This window comes from Scyliorhinus torazame, chromosome 15 (assembly GCF_047496885.1).
Source record: "Scyliorhinus torazame isolate Kashiwa2021f chromosome 15, sScyTor2.1, whole genome shotgun sequence".
Classification (NCBI taxonomy): domain Eukaryota; kingdom Metazoa; phylum Chordata; class Chondrichthyes; order Carcharhiniformes; family Scyliorhinidae; genus Scyliorhinus; species Scyliorhinus torazame.
The window spans coordinates 151,637,186-151,650,491 of NC_092721.1; the positions used below are offsets into that span (position 1 = coordinate 151,637,186).

Below are 13,306 nucleotides of genomic sequence, written 5' to 3' on the forward strand. Positions count from 1 at the left end.
GTGGACCAGCACTGATCAGTGCCCGACTGCAGCCTCCCTAGGGAGGCCAGAGAATCGAAAGAGGCCGATAGAAGCTGGGCAAATAGATCATAAGTAGGTTTACGACCTACGTTCGTGAGCGTCATTCGGACCCGCCCATTTGGGGCACGATTCTGACTCCGACTTCTCGCAGGCCTCTGGATTTCCCAAGGAATTGGAGGCCCACAGGCGCATGTCTTTTAGGCATGGTAGTACCCTGGCACTGCTGGTGCCATCCTGGCAACCTGGCACTGCCAGTCTGGTACCCTGACAGTGCCAGCAGGGTGCCAGCCTAGCACTGATAAGGTGCTCAGGTGACACTGCCAGTGGACAGGGGCACTGCCAGTGTGCCAGGTTGGCATTGCCAATGTGCCAAGCTGGCATTTTATGTGTGCTGGTGATTGGTCTGGAGGTGCCCTGCACAGGTGTGGGGCGGTGCAGGGGCGACCGGGGCCCTCCCATCGTGCATTGGGGCTTGGGGGGAGGTCGGGGTCGCCTCGGAGATGGGGATGCCATTTTAAAATGCCGAGTGGTGTTCTCGGTGCGCTATGCGGGCTATGAGCGGCCTTGGCTACGCGTTTCCCGCTGAGTCCTTTTATCTAATTGCAGGTGGCATTTTGTAGCCATGTGTTTCTCGGCGGTGTAAGCACTGTGAAACTCGCGGCTAAATGTACTCGCTTTGGGACTTTGTTCCCGTCTAGTTAAATTGCGCGCTGTATCACTGTTAAGTCTTCCTTCCCATATCCTGGCAAAAATCTGGAATTCCCCATGTGAAAAACTGTCAATACATGCTTGTGTCACACTTCTGTATTGGTAAACCAAACCGAAAGTAATAGGCTAACAGAATAGGAACTGCTCACTATTATTTCAGTGTTACATGCATCAAACTAGACACTGCAGGGAATGGGTCATGCTTTCCTGAACATTATTTAAGAGTTTGGTAACCCAAGGATTCCTAGACTTTCTGGAAGTACAAGGTGTTTTCATGTCTGCAAATTGATTACCAAATTCATCTTTACCATCTCTGTAACGTTTCTATTGATAAAATTGAATGCCATGTGATTTACAAAAAGGTTTGCGATATGTATAAGAATAACTAAAGTGATATTTTTCTTATTGCACCATAAATGCCAGATCTAATGCTTTAAAAGTGGAGACTGAATTATGTCCAGTTAGATACTTCTCTAACTCTACCTTTCAGCTGAGGTGCCTTCACTTCCCATGTGCACTGCAGATTAACTAACATATAAAGATCGTTACAGCTTCCTATTTTTCACACCTATTACCAGTGGCCATGAATAAGTTTGCTTTTGTGACATTTAATAAGATTGTGCTTAAAGTGCATTATTTTAACTAACCCTCAGAGATAATGGCTTGGATTCTCCACTTTGCGACGCCGGAACACGAATCACGTGCAGAGAATCACGGCGTTTCAGAAAATCGCGATTTGCACCCGTCACTGATTCCAATGCCATGCTCTGGTCCCACCCTGGGGAAGAGGATGTCCTTCCTCTCCGCACTCACATGGAGCTGACATCCACTGACATCCACCTCGGGCTCCTGAACCGGGGGTGGGGGGAAAGGTCTTCTGTGAGCCATCTTTATGGTTACGGTGAGTGTGTGGTAACTGGTGCGCTTAAAAACAGGTCCAGCTGTCAAGCTTTTAGACTTGAATTCTCGCCCCAGTGGTTAGAACCCCGTTGGGCCACAAATTGTTCTGAATTCATGCCGGCAGAGTGCTGTCCCATTAGCCTGTCCTGACTTTCTTACCAAATAGCACCGCCAATGAAAGTGCGAATTGCACGATATTCAGTCCTGGAAGCAACACTTAGGGCGTGATTCGGTGGACAAATGTTAAAATCCGCTTTGGGGCATGTTTGGCAGGGTGTTTCTTGGTGGTGCAGAGCCAAGAATCACTCCATTATTCAACGAAAGTTTGCGGGTTTTTTTGGCCAGAGCTCGCCAGCAGAAACGGCTCCTCATAGATCGGGGTGCCAATCTGAACGGCAGCTCTGATCTCCACCTTCCCCTTTCAGGCCCCCCCCTACTATATTGACTCCCACTTCACCCCCCCCCCCAAACCTTGTTGAGGCCCCTGCAGCCCCACTAAAATGGGCAAGGCCCACCCCGGGTCCGATCCCCTGGCAGTGCCAACCTGGAACCTGGCACTGCCAGCTTGGCCCACTGGCAGTGCTCCAGGCACTCTAGCAGTGCCACCCTGGCCCAGCGAGGGTGGAGCGAGTCAGGTGACTTAGGAGCGGCCCGGTGCCCAGTGCGGAGCCCGATTTGGGGCTCTGCCAGGATTCGCCCGGTGTGCCCAAATCTATGCCAGGCACGACTTGATCGCCTTAGTCTCCCAAACAAAGATTCCAGCCATTGCTTTCTCTGAACATTCTAAATAATTACCAAAATGCCTGTTATTCATTTCCCCACCTCTAGTGACAATCTCACAGGTTACTAAAGTTCATGTGCAATTTTGTTTTCAGGAAAATTGGTTGAAATTTCTTAATTTAGCAGAATTTGTTAAGGTTTCACTTCTAAGCCATTTGTTAAAATGTTTTGCTACTTTGCACAGTATTCCATGATGGGTGCGCCTGATGGTGTATAGTCACCCATAATATCTGGGCGCCATACTGAAAAGGCACTCAACATCACTGGCCCACTATTGAAGAAAGAAGGTGGACCCCCTGAAAATGAAGATAGATCTCTAGGAACATTCAGAGACTGAAAAATCAACCCCCTTCAGGATACCGAATCTGGAAGGTCCACCTGTAGATGCTCACCCCACCCACTGCTGTGGTTCCGAAATCCATGGTTGACATCAACCTCCATCCCGATCTCCAGAGGCCGCCCCAGGCGTTGTTCCGACATCTGCATTGTTTCCAGACATGTTTCACAGTGCTATGTTTTCCTGCTGACGCCATGGACAATCGGACGGGTGATCGGACCTTTATCTGCATCTCATTAGCGTGATGCAAATGAGTTTCACAGGGGCTTCCAGCTGGTTTCCTGGTCTGTCATGGTGGGCACCAGCAGAAGATCCTGCTGTAAATCCATGCCAATGTAAAACCAGGTTTTGGGCTGTCTGCCAAATTATCACACACTCCCACCCTCACCCCGCCCCGGCCGCCGATCGAACCCGCTGAGGGGGGATTGTGGAAGTTTGCCATTTTTCGACCAAGTGACAGCTCAGGTGGGAAATAAAGGATGTAACTTGCCAGCTTTTCCCGCCATTTTTTTTAATACCTAGTCACGCTGGCACAACATCACCCTGGTAACACGGGCTTTGAATGAGACCATCCCACAACGATTTTGGCTCCAGGGCGGCACGGTGGCGCAGTGGTAAACACCTCTGCCTCACGGTGCTGAGGTCCCGGGTTCGAACCCGGCCCCAGGTCACTGTCCGTATGGAGTTTGCACATTCTCTCCATGTCTGTGTGGGTCTCACTTCCTCAACCCAAAGGGTGTGCAGGTTAGGTGGATTGGCCACACTAAATTGCCCCTTAATTGGAAAAAAAATAATTGAGTACTCTAAATTTATTTAAAAAAAACTATTTTGGTTCCTGAAAGGTCAGGGCACCCTTTTTAAAGATAAAAATAGAATAAAGGAAACCCCATCGCAGCACAAAACACCCCCTCCATCCACCACGGCATCTCTCCCACCCCCCCAATGGACATTGACCCCCCTTCGGCCCTGCTGAGGTTTTGCACCTGGCATGGAGCCCGATTTGGGCCTCTGCCATGTGACCGGCGCAACGTGGTGGGAAAATCGCACCCAAGACTTCTGCCACATGTTGCTCCAGCACCCATTCAGGAACCTAATCCTTCACTGGAGCCAGGCACTTGCTTTTATTAGAGACAATTTAGGAGCAGTTAGAAGGGAAATTTGGGGATGAAATAAGAAGTGATACCAAGGCTAGTGAGATTTTGGGAGAGGTCAGGGGAGGGATAAAAAGATAAAGGCCGGGGTTCTCCGAAATCCCGGCCAAGTGTTGACATCAGCGTCAAAACAGGCGCAAGCGATGCTGGCGTCAACTGGCCTCCAGGCAAAGTCATTCTCCCCTTCCTCGGAGGCTAGAACGGCGCTGGAGTGCTGTGCGCTGCTCCGGCGCCGAAAGCCAGTCCTACACGGCCGGCGCATGTCCGCGCGTGCGCGCCACGGCCGGCACGCAGCTACGCATGCACGTCTCCCCGCCGGCATCCGGGCAACATGGCGGAGCCCTACAGGTGCCCAGCACTGAGGAACATCGGCCACCCCCGGAATGAGCGTACCCGCGATCGGGGGCTCCTGGCCACCATGGAGGCCCCCCCGGAGTCGGCTCCCCCCGCCCCCCCACCAGGACGGCCCCCGCAGCCAGAACGCCGAGGTCACGCCGGGTAGGACCATACGCAAGTAACGCCGGCGGGACTTGGCGGGCACTCGGCCCGTCGAGCATGGAGAATCGCCATGGGGGGGGGGGCGCTTTCAACGGCCCCTAACCAGCACTGCGGCGACCGCGCCGGCGCGATGGCCGCCAATTCTCCGGTCACCGGAGAATTGGCGGCCCAGCGTCGGAGCGGCGTGGCAGGATTCGCGCGCGCCCCCCGCCGATTCCCCAAACTGGCGCGGGCTCGGAGAATCCCGCCCAAGAAATTTTCAAAGAGAGAGATCAGAGAAAGAGAAACATGGGACAGATGGAGGAAAGGTTGGGATGTCGGAGGATGGGGGAGCAACATGCAGAAGGGAAGATGGAAAAATAGACAGTAATATATGAGAAGCATTATGGGAGAGACAGATTTGTGAAAGACATCGCAGAGATGGGGCAGAAGGACATTTAGACAAAGAAAGACATATATAGAGTGTAGAGAATGATATCAGAGATATGATGGACAGTGAGGGACATACATTCATGTATTCAGGATGTCTCGAAGCACTTCTCAGCCCATGAAGCATTTTGAAGTACAATCACTGTTGTAGTGTATGGAAACACAGTGGCCAATTTGAACACAGACATCAATGTGAAAAATTGATAAATGACATGTGATAGCTGAGGGTTGAACTTTGGATTCTGTGATAAATCTTCTGCTCTTGTTATATGTGCCCCTAAATGGATAGGTGAGAACTGTTTTAAAGATGCTGAGAGATAAGGGTAGTACATTAAGGGTGACACAAATCAGTGAAAGAGACTTAAGAGAGCTATAAGCAGCTATGTGGATAAGAAAGAGCAATCAATGCAAAGGAAGAGAAATCGGAGAACAGGGATCAACAATATCAGAAACAGTTAGAAGATCAAGCAGATAAACCATGAGCAAACAGAGAGATTGAGGCAGAGGCCGAAAGATCTAGTAGAGGGAAATAAAAAGCGGAACCAAGGGAGGGAGACAGATATATCAGAGACAGACATATCTGAGAGACAGAGATAGACATATCTGAGAGACAGAAACAGATGTATCAGAGAGACAGAGACAGACATACCTGAGAGACAGAAACAGATCTATCAGAGAGACAGAGACAGATATATCAGAGAAACAGATATATCAGAGAGACAGAGACAGGCACATCAGAGAGACATAGACAGACATATCAGAGAGACAGTGAGAGATATATCAGAGAGATAGAGACAGACATATCAGAGAGGCAAAGACAGGCAAATTAGAGAGGCAGAGACAGACATATCAGAGAGACGGAGAGATATATCAGAGCAATAGAGACAGACATATCAGAGAGACAGAGACAGACATATCAGAGAGACAGAGACAGACATATCAGAGAGACGGAGAGATGTCTCACAGAGATAGAGACAGGCATATCAGAGAGACAGAGACAGACATATCAGAGAGATGGAGAGATATATCACAGAGATAGAGACAGGCATAAGGCATATCAGAGAGACAGTGTGAGAAACATGCAAGGGATATGGGGCAGAAAAGTCACACATCTATTAGTAATAAAGTAAACTGTGTTCAAGGCAACCATAGGTGTTTTCCTCAGCTCTGTTACCTTGAAGAGCAATTTGTTTATTTCCTTGAAAACTTATTGACGGGTCATATTAGCAATATTATCCTGCATTTCCTTTTAGTTACTAACAGACCTATTATGCATTTCCAGCAGTTTCAGCTTTTATTTCAGATTACCAACATTTATGTACATTTTTAAAAAATGTTCAATAAGAACATGTTTTTGCCTTGATATCCAATAATCTTACCGGTCCATAGCTGGGCAAATCAGAGAGGCCAAAGGTTCAAACTTCAGTTTTTGCTGAGTTTGTTAATCTTAACGGAGTCAGTGACAATGATTAAATGTTACCATTGGATTAGGGAATGGATAACTAGGGTTCCTACTTCTGATTGTTATCCAGCAACCATTAATGGAAGGGAGTGGAAACAATTATAACTTGCGCAATAGCAGATTAGTCACTGTTAAATACTTCTCCCAATTTACTTTGTCATAAAACAGAAAGGAGAATTGCAAGTGTTGTATAATGGATGGCTGATCTGCCAAACTTCCATGCTATGTTCAAATTACTCACAATATGTGTGGATAAATCTATAAGGAGGTGGCAAAACATGTACATGGACTTACATTGCCTCGGACGACGTAGTTAGAGTCTTGCATGATGTCCCTGGCCAATCCAAAATCACATATTTTTGCTACTTTCCCATGTGTCACTAACACATTCCTAGCTGCCAGATCTCTGTGAATACACTAGCAAAGATCAATGATTAACTTGCTTCAGTAATACAAAGCCACATCTTTGAATATTTGGTCCAAAGACTTTTCAGGTAAGCTTACACTTTGTGAAGTGAGGAATTCCATCCCTTTGGCAACTTGATAGGAAAAGCTGAGAAGATCATCAAATGTAAGAACATGTAAATCTTCATCTTCGTATCTCCTGGTATTCTGATAGTTAACTTCTATAGAAAGGTCCAAAATGAGTCATCACAGGTATCTGACATTAATGAAACCTCTTATAAGCTCCTCTATAGGTAATAATCTGCACTTTATGTTTTATTGGAATCTTTATATCGTAAGTATTAATGGCCACAGCTATTTGTATTAGAGAAGAGGCAAAGTTGGAGGATTACTCCGTATTAGATCATTGGCTTTTTGCTTTATATTTGAACTGGAGTGAGATGATTAAGTTTGCAAATGTTAAAAAAATGAGTATCTACAAAATAAATATCAACCTTTTGAAATGTTCTCATTGTTAGTGTAAATTTTCTGGGGTAATAAAATAAAGTAAGTAAAGTCGCCGTAGTCCCAGATGGCCATAGGCTGCTTTCCTTTTTGAAGGGGAGAGCTGAGTGGTGGTGATTTAACCTCAGGTGAGGGAGAAGGTTGAGGAGGCGAGGCCTTCATGAATCACCTCAGCCAGTCTGGGAATATGAACCTGCGCTATTGGCCACGCTCTGCATCACATACCTGCTGTCCAGCCAACTTAGCTAAACCGGCCCCAACAGTGACTCTATACTCAGGAAATAATCTGCATTTGTCACTGTTTTACACCAAATATTCTCTGTGCTAGCTTTATGAGCTTGTTTCACATGTCAGTGCATCTACCTACATCTCAGACATGGAAAAACCGGCCTGATATAATGCTTCTCCCTAGTCAGTTGATATATCTGAATTGTAAATTATTACATAAAGCACGCAGATATAATATCAGGGGCGAGATTCTCCGCGGAGAATCGCCGGGGGCTGGCTTGAATCCCGCCCCCGCCGGTTGCCGAATTCTCCGGCACCGGATATTCGGCGGGGGCGGGAATTGGGCTGCGCCGGTTGGCGGCCCCCCCCCCCCGCGATTCTCCGGCCCAGATGGGCCAAAGTCCCGCCGCTAAAATGCCTGTCCCGCTGGCGTGGATTAAACCACCGGCCTTACCGGCGGGACAAGGCGGCGCGGGCGGGCTCCGGGGTCCTGGGGGGGGGGGGCGTGGGGCGATCTGGCCCCGGGGGGTGCCCCACGGTGGCCTGGCCCGCGATCGGGGCCCACCGATCCGCGGGCGGGCCTGTGCCGGGGGGGCACTCTTTTCCTTCCGCCTTCGCCACGGTCTCCACCATGGCGGAGGCGGAAGATACTCCCTCCACTGCGCATGCGTGGGAATGCCGTCAGCGGCCGCTGACACTCCCATGCATGCGCCGCCCGGAGATGTCATTTCCGCGCCAGCTGGCGGGGCACCAAAGGCCTTTTCTGCCAGCTGGCGGGGCGGAAATTCGTCCGTCGCCGACCTAGCCCCTCAAGGTTGGGGCGGCGCGATGCCCGACTGATTTGCGCCGTTTTGGGAGCCAGTCGGCGGACATCGCGCCGTTTCTGGAGAATTTCGCCCCAGATATCACGGGCGAAATTCTCCGTTATCGGCGGAAACTCCGCCGATCGGCGCAAAAAACGGCGCAAATCCCACTTGCGTCACGTCATAAACATGGGCCGATAGTCTGCGGCCCGAAATGGGCTGGCAGCGACGTAACGGGATCCGCGCTTGCGCAGTGGTTCACGCCGTGCAGCGTCATACGCGCTGCACGGCGTGACGGCTCATAAGGCCGCGCAGCTCCCCCCCACCCGACCGGAACACCCGACCGCAACACCCGACTTGATGGCTGGCCGTCGCTCAGCCCCGAGGTTCGAGTCACGCGATGTGGAGGCGCTCCTGGACGCGGTGGAGCAGAGGAGGGACACCCTGTATCCCGGGAACGGCCGCAGAGTTGCTCCATGCCACAGCCGGCGTCTGTGGAGGGAGGTGGCAGAGGCCGTCACCGCTGTAGCCCTAACACCACGGACAGGCACCCAGTGCCACAAGAAGGTGAACGACCTCGTCAGAGCAGGCAGGGTGAGCCTCCCCCATATCCCCCATATCCCCCCTCCCCATATCCCCCATATCCCCCCTCCCCCATATCCCCCATATCCCCCCTCCCCCATATCCCCCCTCCCCATATCCCCCCTCCCCCATATCCCCCCTCCCCCATATACCCCCCTCCCCCATATCCCCCCTCCCCCATATCCCCCCTCCCCATATCCCCCTCCCCATATCCCCCCTCCCCCATATCCCCCATATCCCCCCTCCCCCATATCCCCCCTCCCCCATATCCCCCCTCCCCATATCCCCCCTCCCCCATATCCTCCCCTCCCCCATATCCCCCCTCCCCCATATCCCCCATATCCCCAAGTGAATCCAGCCCTAACCTTAACCTCTGCAATGCACGCGCAACCGATGGCGTGCATTCATATACCTGCCTAACACTGTTGCCTTTTACCCCTGCCACCCCCCCCCCCACAGGAGAAGCGCGCACACAACAATAGGGAGCATGTGAGGACTGGAGGAGGGCCCGCTGATGAGAGGCCACTGACCGTACACGAGGAAAGGGCCCTGGAACTGGCTGGCGGACCTGAGGACCGGGAGGTTGCTGATGCAGAGGTCGGGGCCCCACGAGCAAGTGAGCCACCAACAGCCCGTCCCCATATCCCCCCTCCCCTATATCCCCCTCCCCCGTATCACCTGATCACTGCCTGATGTCTAACCATGCATGCTTCATTGTGTATCGCAGGACCAAACGTCCAGGCACCCATCCCCGCAGATGCAGACCGCCCGCAGGATGCCCCTCGGAGACCACAGGAGACGGAGAGACCCGCACCCTCCAGCATGCGACGCCCGCAGGATGACCCTCGGAGACCACAGGAGACGGAGAGACCCGCACCCTCCAGCATGCGACGCCCGCAGGATGCCCCTCGGAGACCACGGGAGACGGAGAGACCCGCACCCTCCAGCATGCGACACCCGCAGGATGCCCCTCGGAGACCACAGGAGACGGAGAGACCCGCACCCTCCAGCATGCGACGCCCGCAGGATGCCCCTCGGAGACCACGGGAGACGGAGAGACCCGCACCCTCCAGCATGCGACGCCCGCAGGATGCCCCTCGCACATCACGGGAGACGGAGAGACCTGGAGCAACAGGGAGACGACACCCCCGTCACGTGCGGGAGCGACCACCCAGCGATGAGGGGGGCAGCCACAGGCCCCCGTCACATCCGAGCCAGGACACCACTACCCAGGACACCACTATCCAGGACACCCCTACCCGGGACAGCACTACCCGGGACAGCACTACCCAGGACACCCCTACCCGGGAAGACAAAATACCGGACAGTGACTCAGAGTGGATGGGTGGAGACGAACCCCCACCCCAAAGTGCCATGGACTCAGAGTGGGACGAAGAGCATGACACAACGCCACTGCTGTCACCAACACCCTCCACCATCGCAGAAACACTCACCACGGTTGGGCACTTTAGTGATGAGGCGTCTGGTACACTCACTGGTGCGCACAACACAGCCGTCCCGGTACAGCAGGTGGAGGTAGGAGCAGCAGAGGGACCGGGCGGTCGGAGGGCAGCCCAGGCCAAGCGAACATCTGCCGCCCAGATGGATCCCGGGTTCCTGCAGTTACCACACCCACACATAGATCCGATGCAACCACCGACACGGAGACGAGCGAATAGGGTGACGGGTGGCTTGCGGCGGCTGCGGTCGCAGGTGGAGGAGTCCACCCGCGTCCAGGAGCTGGGAGTGGTCCCGGTCATGCGTGCCACCCAGGCTGACACCGCACGGGTGGCGTCCGCGGTGGAGGCAATGGGTGCGACGGTGTCAGACATGGGGAACGGTTTGCGAGGCCTGGGGCCTTCCGTGCAGGCGGCGTCTGTGGCCCAGGAAATGGCTGCCCTCTCACAGGAGGCCATGAGCCAGTGCCAGCGCCAGATGGCAGAGGCGCTCAACGCCATAGCCCAGTCTCAGCAGGCCATGGCCCAGTCTCAGCAGGCCATGGCCCAGTCTCAGCAGGCCATAGCCCAGTCTCTGCAGGCCATGGCCCAGTCTCTGCAGGCCATGGCCCAGTCTCAGCAGGCCATCGCTGAGGGCATCGGCGCCAGTGGCCATGCGCGAGCTGGCGTCGCACTGTCGCAGACAGGGTTCGACAACCCCCTGGGCTCCATGGCTGCAAACCTGCAGACCCCTGTCGATACCAGCACGGGCCTCCAGGACTGGCAGCGCCAGATGTCGGGGGCGCGTCGGATGGCCAGTCCGTTCGCATCCCCCACCCATGTAGAGGCCTGGGGGCCATCGGGCACCCCGAGGGAGGAGGAGGTGGTGTGGTCCGTCCCGGCTCCCTCTGTAGGGGAGGTCCCGGTACACCGCGACACCTCGGACTCCCCCCCTTCCGTCCCAGGTGCATCGGGTGGGCAACGGGCAGGACAGGCTGGCAGCTCGCCATCCCAGTCGCCCGGGCTGCAGCCTGGCCCATCTAGGCCAGGACGCCTCAGGAAACGGCCGCCAAAGGGATCCGGTGTCAGAGGGCAGGAATCACAGGAGTCCACCTCCAGTTCTGCTGTACCGTCTGGGGAACCACGTAGACGTAGTCAAAGGGCCCGTAAGGCCAAACAATTAGACACTGAGTAAGTTGGCACGGGTGCAGGGCACAGATGAGTTTTAGGGGCTAGGGCACGTGCATGAACTCCTTTGGTTATTAAAGTCAATGTTACACCTACCGAAGCTGCCTTTGTGCTCTGTCCAAAGTGTGCGGGCGTGTCATGTACGTTGAGCGCAAGTGTGTGTGTGACGGGTGGTCTTACCTCAGCCCCAGGTGAGTCTGCCCCCTTCCCCCTGGGCCGCCATCAACATCCCCCGGGCAGAGGACGGGACCGTGCGCTGCAGTGTCACAGCCGCATGCAGGGATGGTCCGGGTGGATGGTGGTACTGTGGCCATGGGTCAGACATAGTCCAACGATGTAGAGCCAGGAGCTCATCGGAGGTGGGTTGTCATCATCCTCCATGGCCTGCGATAGACACGCGTCCACCCGCAACTGGGTGAGCCCGGCCCGTTGTGCCGCCGGTGGATCGGCAATTGGGGGTGGGGGGGTGGTGTGCATGCGGGTGGGGTGTGTGGGGTTGGGGAGGGGGGTGAGGGTGCTGGGTGGGTGGATGGGTGGGGGGTGTGGGTGGTCGGCTATTGTCATGGTGTGCGGTCTGTGGCCATACTACCCGATTCCCACGCCCATCTAGTCAGTGAAGCGGGCGTCTATCAGTCTGTCCCGTGCCCGCTGGGCCAGCCGGTAACGGTGGACAGCCACCCGCCTGTGTCTACCCCGTCTGCCCTGACCATTGCCCCCATCCCCCTCATCTGGGGAGGACTGGGCCTCTTCCTGCTGTTCCTCCACTCCGCCCTCCTCTGCCTGCGGCACATCGCCCCTCTGCTGGGCTATGTTGTGCAGGGCGCAGCACATCACAATGATGCGGCCGACCCTATCTGACCGATACTGGAGGGCGCCCCCAGAGAGGTCCAGGCACCTGAAACGCATCTTCAGCACGCCAAAGCACCTCTCGATCACTCCCCTTGTCGCTACATGGGCATCATTGTAGCGGTTCTCCGCCTCATTACGTGGCCTCCGTATAGGCGTCATCAGCCACGATCGCAATGGGTAGCCCCTGTCCCCCATCGTACATGCCGGGGATGGATGACCGCGACAACACGAATGAGTCGTGTACACTGCCTGGGTGACGGGCGCAGACGTGCAGGATCATCATGCGGTGGTCGCAGACCACCTGTACGTTCATTGAATAGGTCCCCTTCCTATTAGTGAACACGGCCCTGTTCTCTGCAGGTGGCCGCACGGCGACGTGCATCCCATCGATCGCGCCCTGGACCATGGGGAACCCGGCAACGGCAGAGAAGCCCACGGCCCGGGCATCTTGGCTGGCCCGGTCCACGGGGAAGCGGATGTAGCGGTGCGCCATGGCATAAAGGGCATCTGTCACTGCCCGGATGCACCGATGCACCGATGTCTGCGATATGCCGGACAGGTCCCCACTCGGTGCCTGGAATGACCCCGTTGCATAAAAGTTCAGGGCCACCGTAACCTTGACGGACACGGGGAGAGGGTGTCCCCCGCCAGTGCCACGCGGTGACAGGTGTGCCAGCAGGTGGCAGATGTGTGCCACGGTTTCCCGGCTCATCCAGAGTCTCCTCCTGCATTCCCGGTCCGTGAGGTCCCGGTCCCGACGGGGCCGGTACACATGGGGCGCCCTCGGGTGCCTCCGTTGCCGTGGGGCCACGACGTCCTCCTCCCCCTCCTCGTCCTGTCGGTCAGGTGTCCCTCCAGCCTGGGCGGCTGCCGCCTGCCACTCTGCGGCAGCCTGCGCCGCCTCTCTGGCACGCTCCTCCTCCTCCTCCTCCTCATCCAGGGCAACATAGACATGAGCGGCTGCCACCACGGCGGCCAACATCGCTGGATGGTCTGAAAACATGACGGCCTGGTGGGGGGGAGGG

At 54.8% G+C, this 13,306-nt stretch overlaps 1 protein-coding gene across 1 annotated transcript in view; it reads right to left on the bottom strand.

Annotated features, from left to right (window-relative positions):
* The window catches only part of flt3 (fms related receptor tyrosine kinase 3), a 206,556-nt gene that overhangs the window by 26,175 nt on the left and 167,075 nt on the right, over positions 1-13,306 (bottom strand). Inside the window, exons 20-21 of the mRNA XM_072476942.1 lie at positions 6,791-6,912; positions 6,581-6,703 (exon numbers count right to left, since the gene is read on the bottom strand). Coding sequence (XP_072333043.1) covers positions 6,581-6,703; positions 6,791-6,912 — 245 coding nt within the window. The remainder of the gene's footprint in view (positions 1-6,580; positions 6,704-6,790; positions 6,913-13,306) is intronic.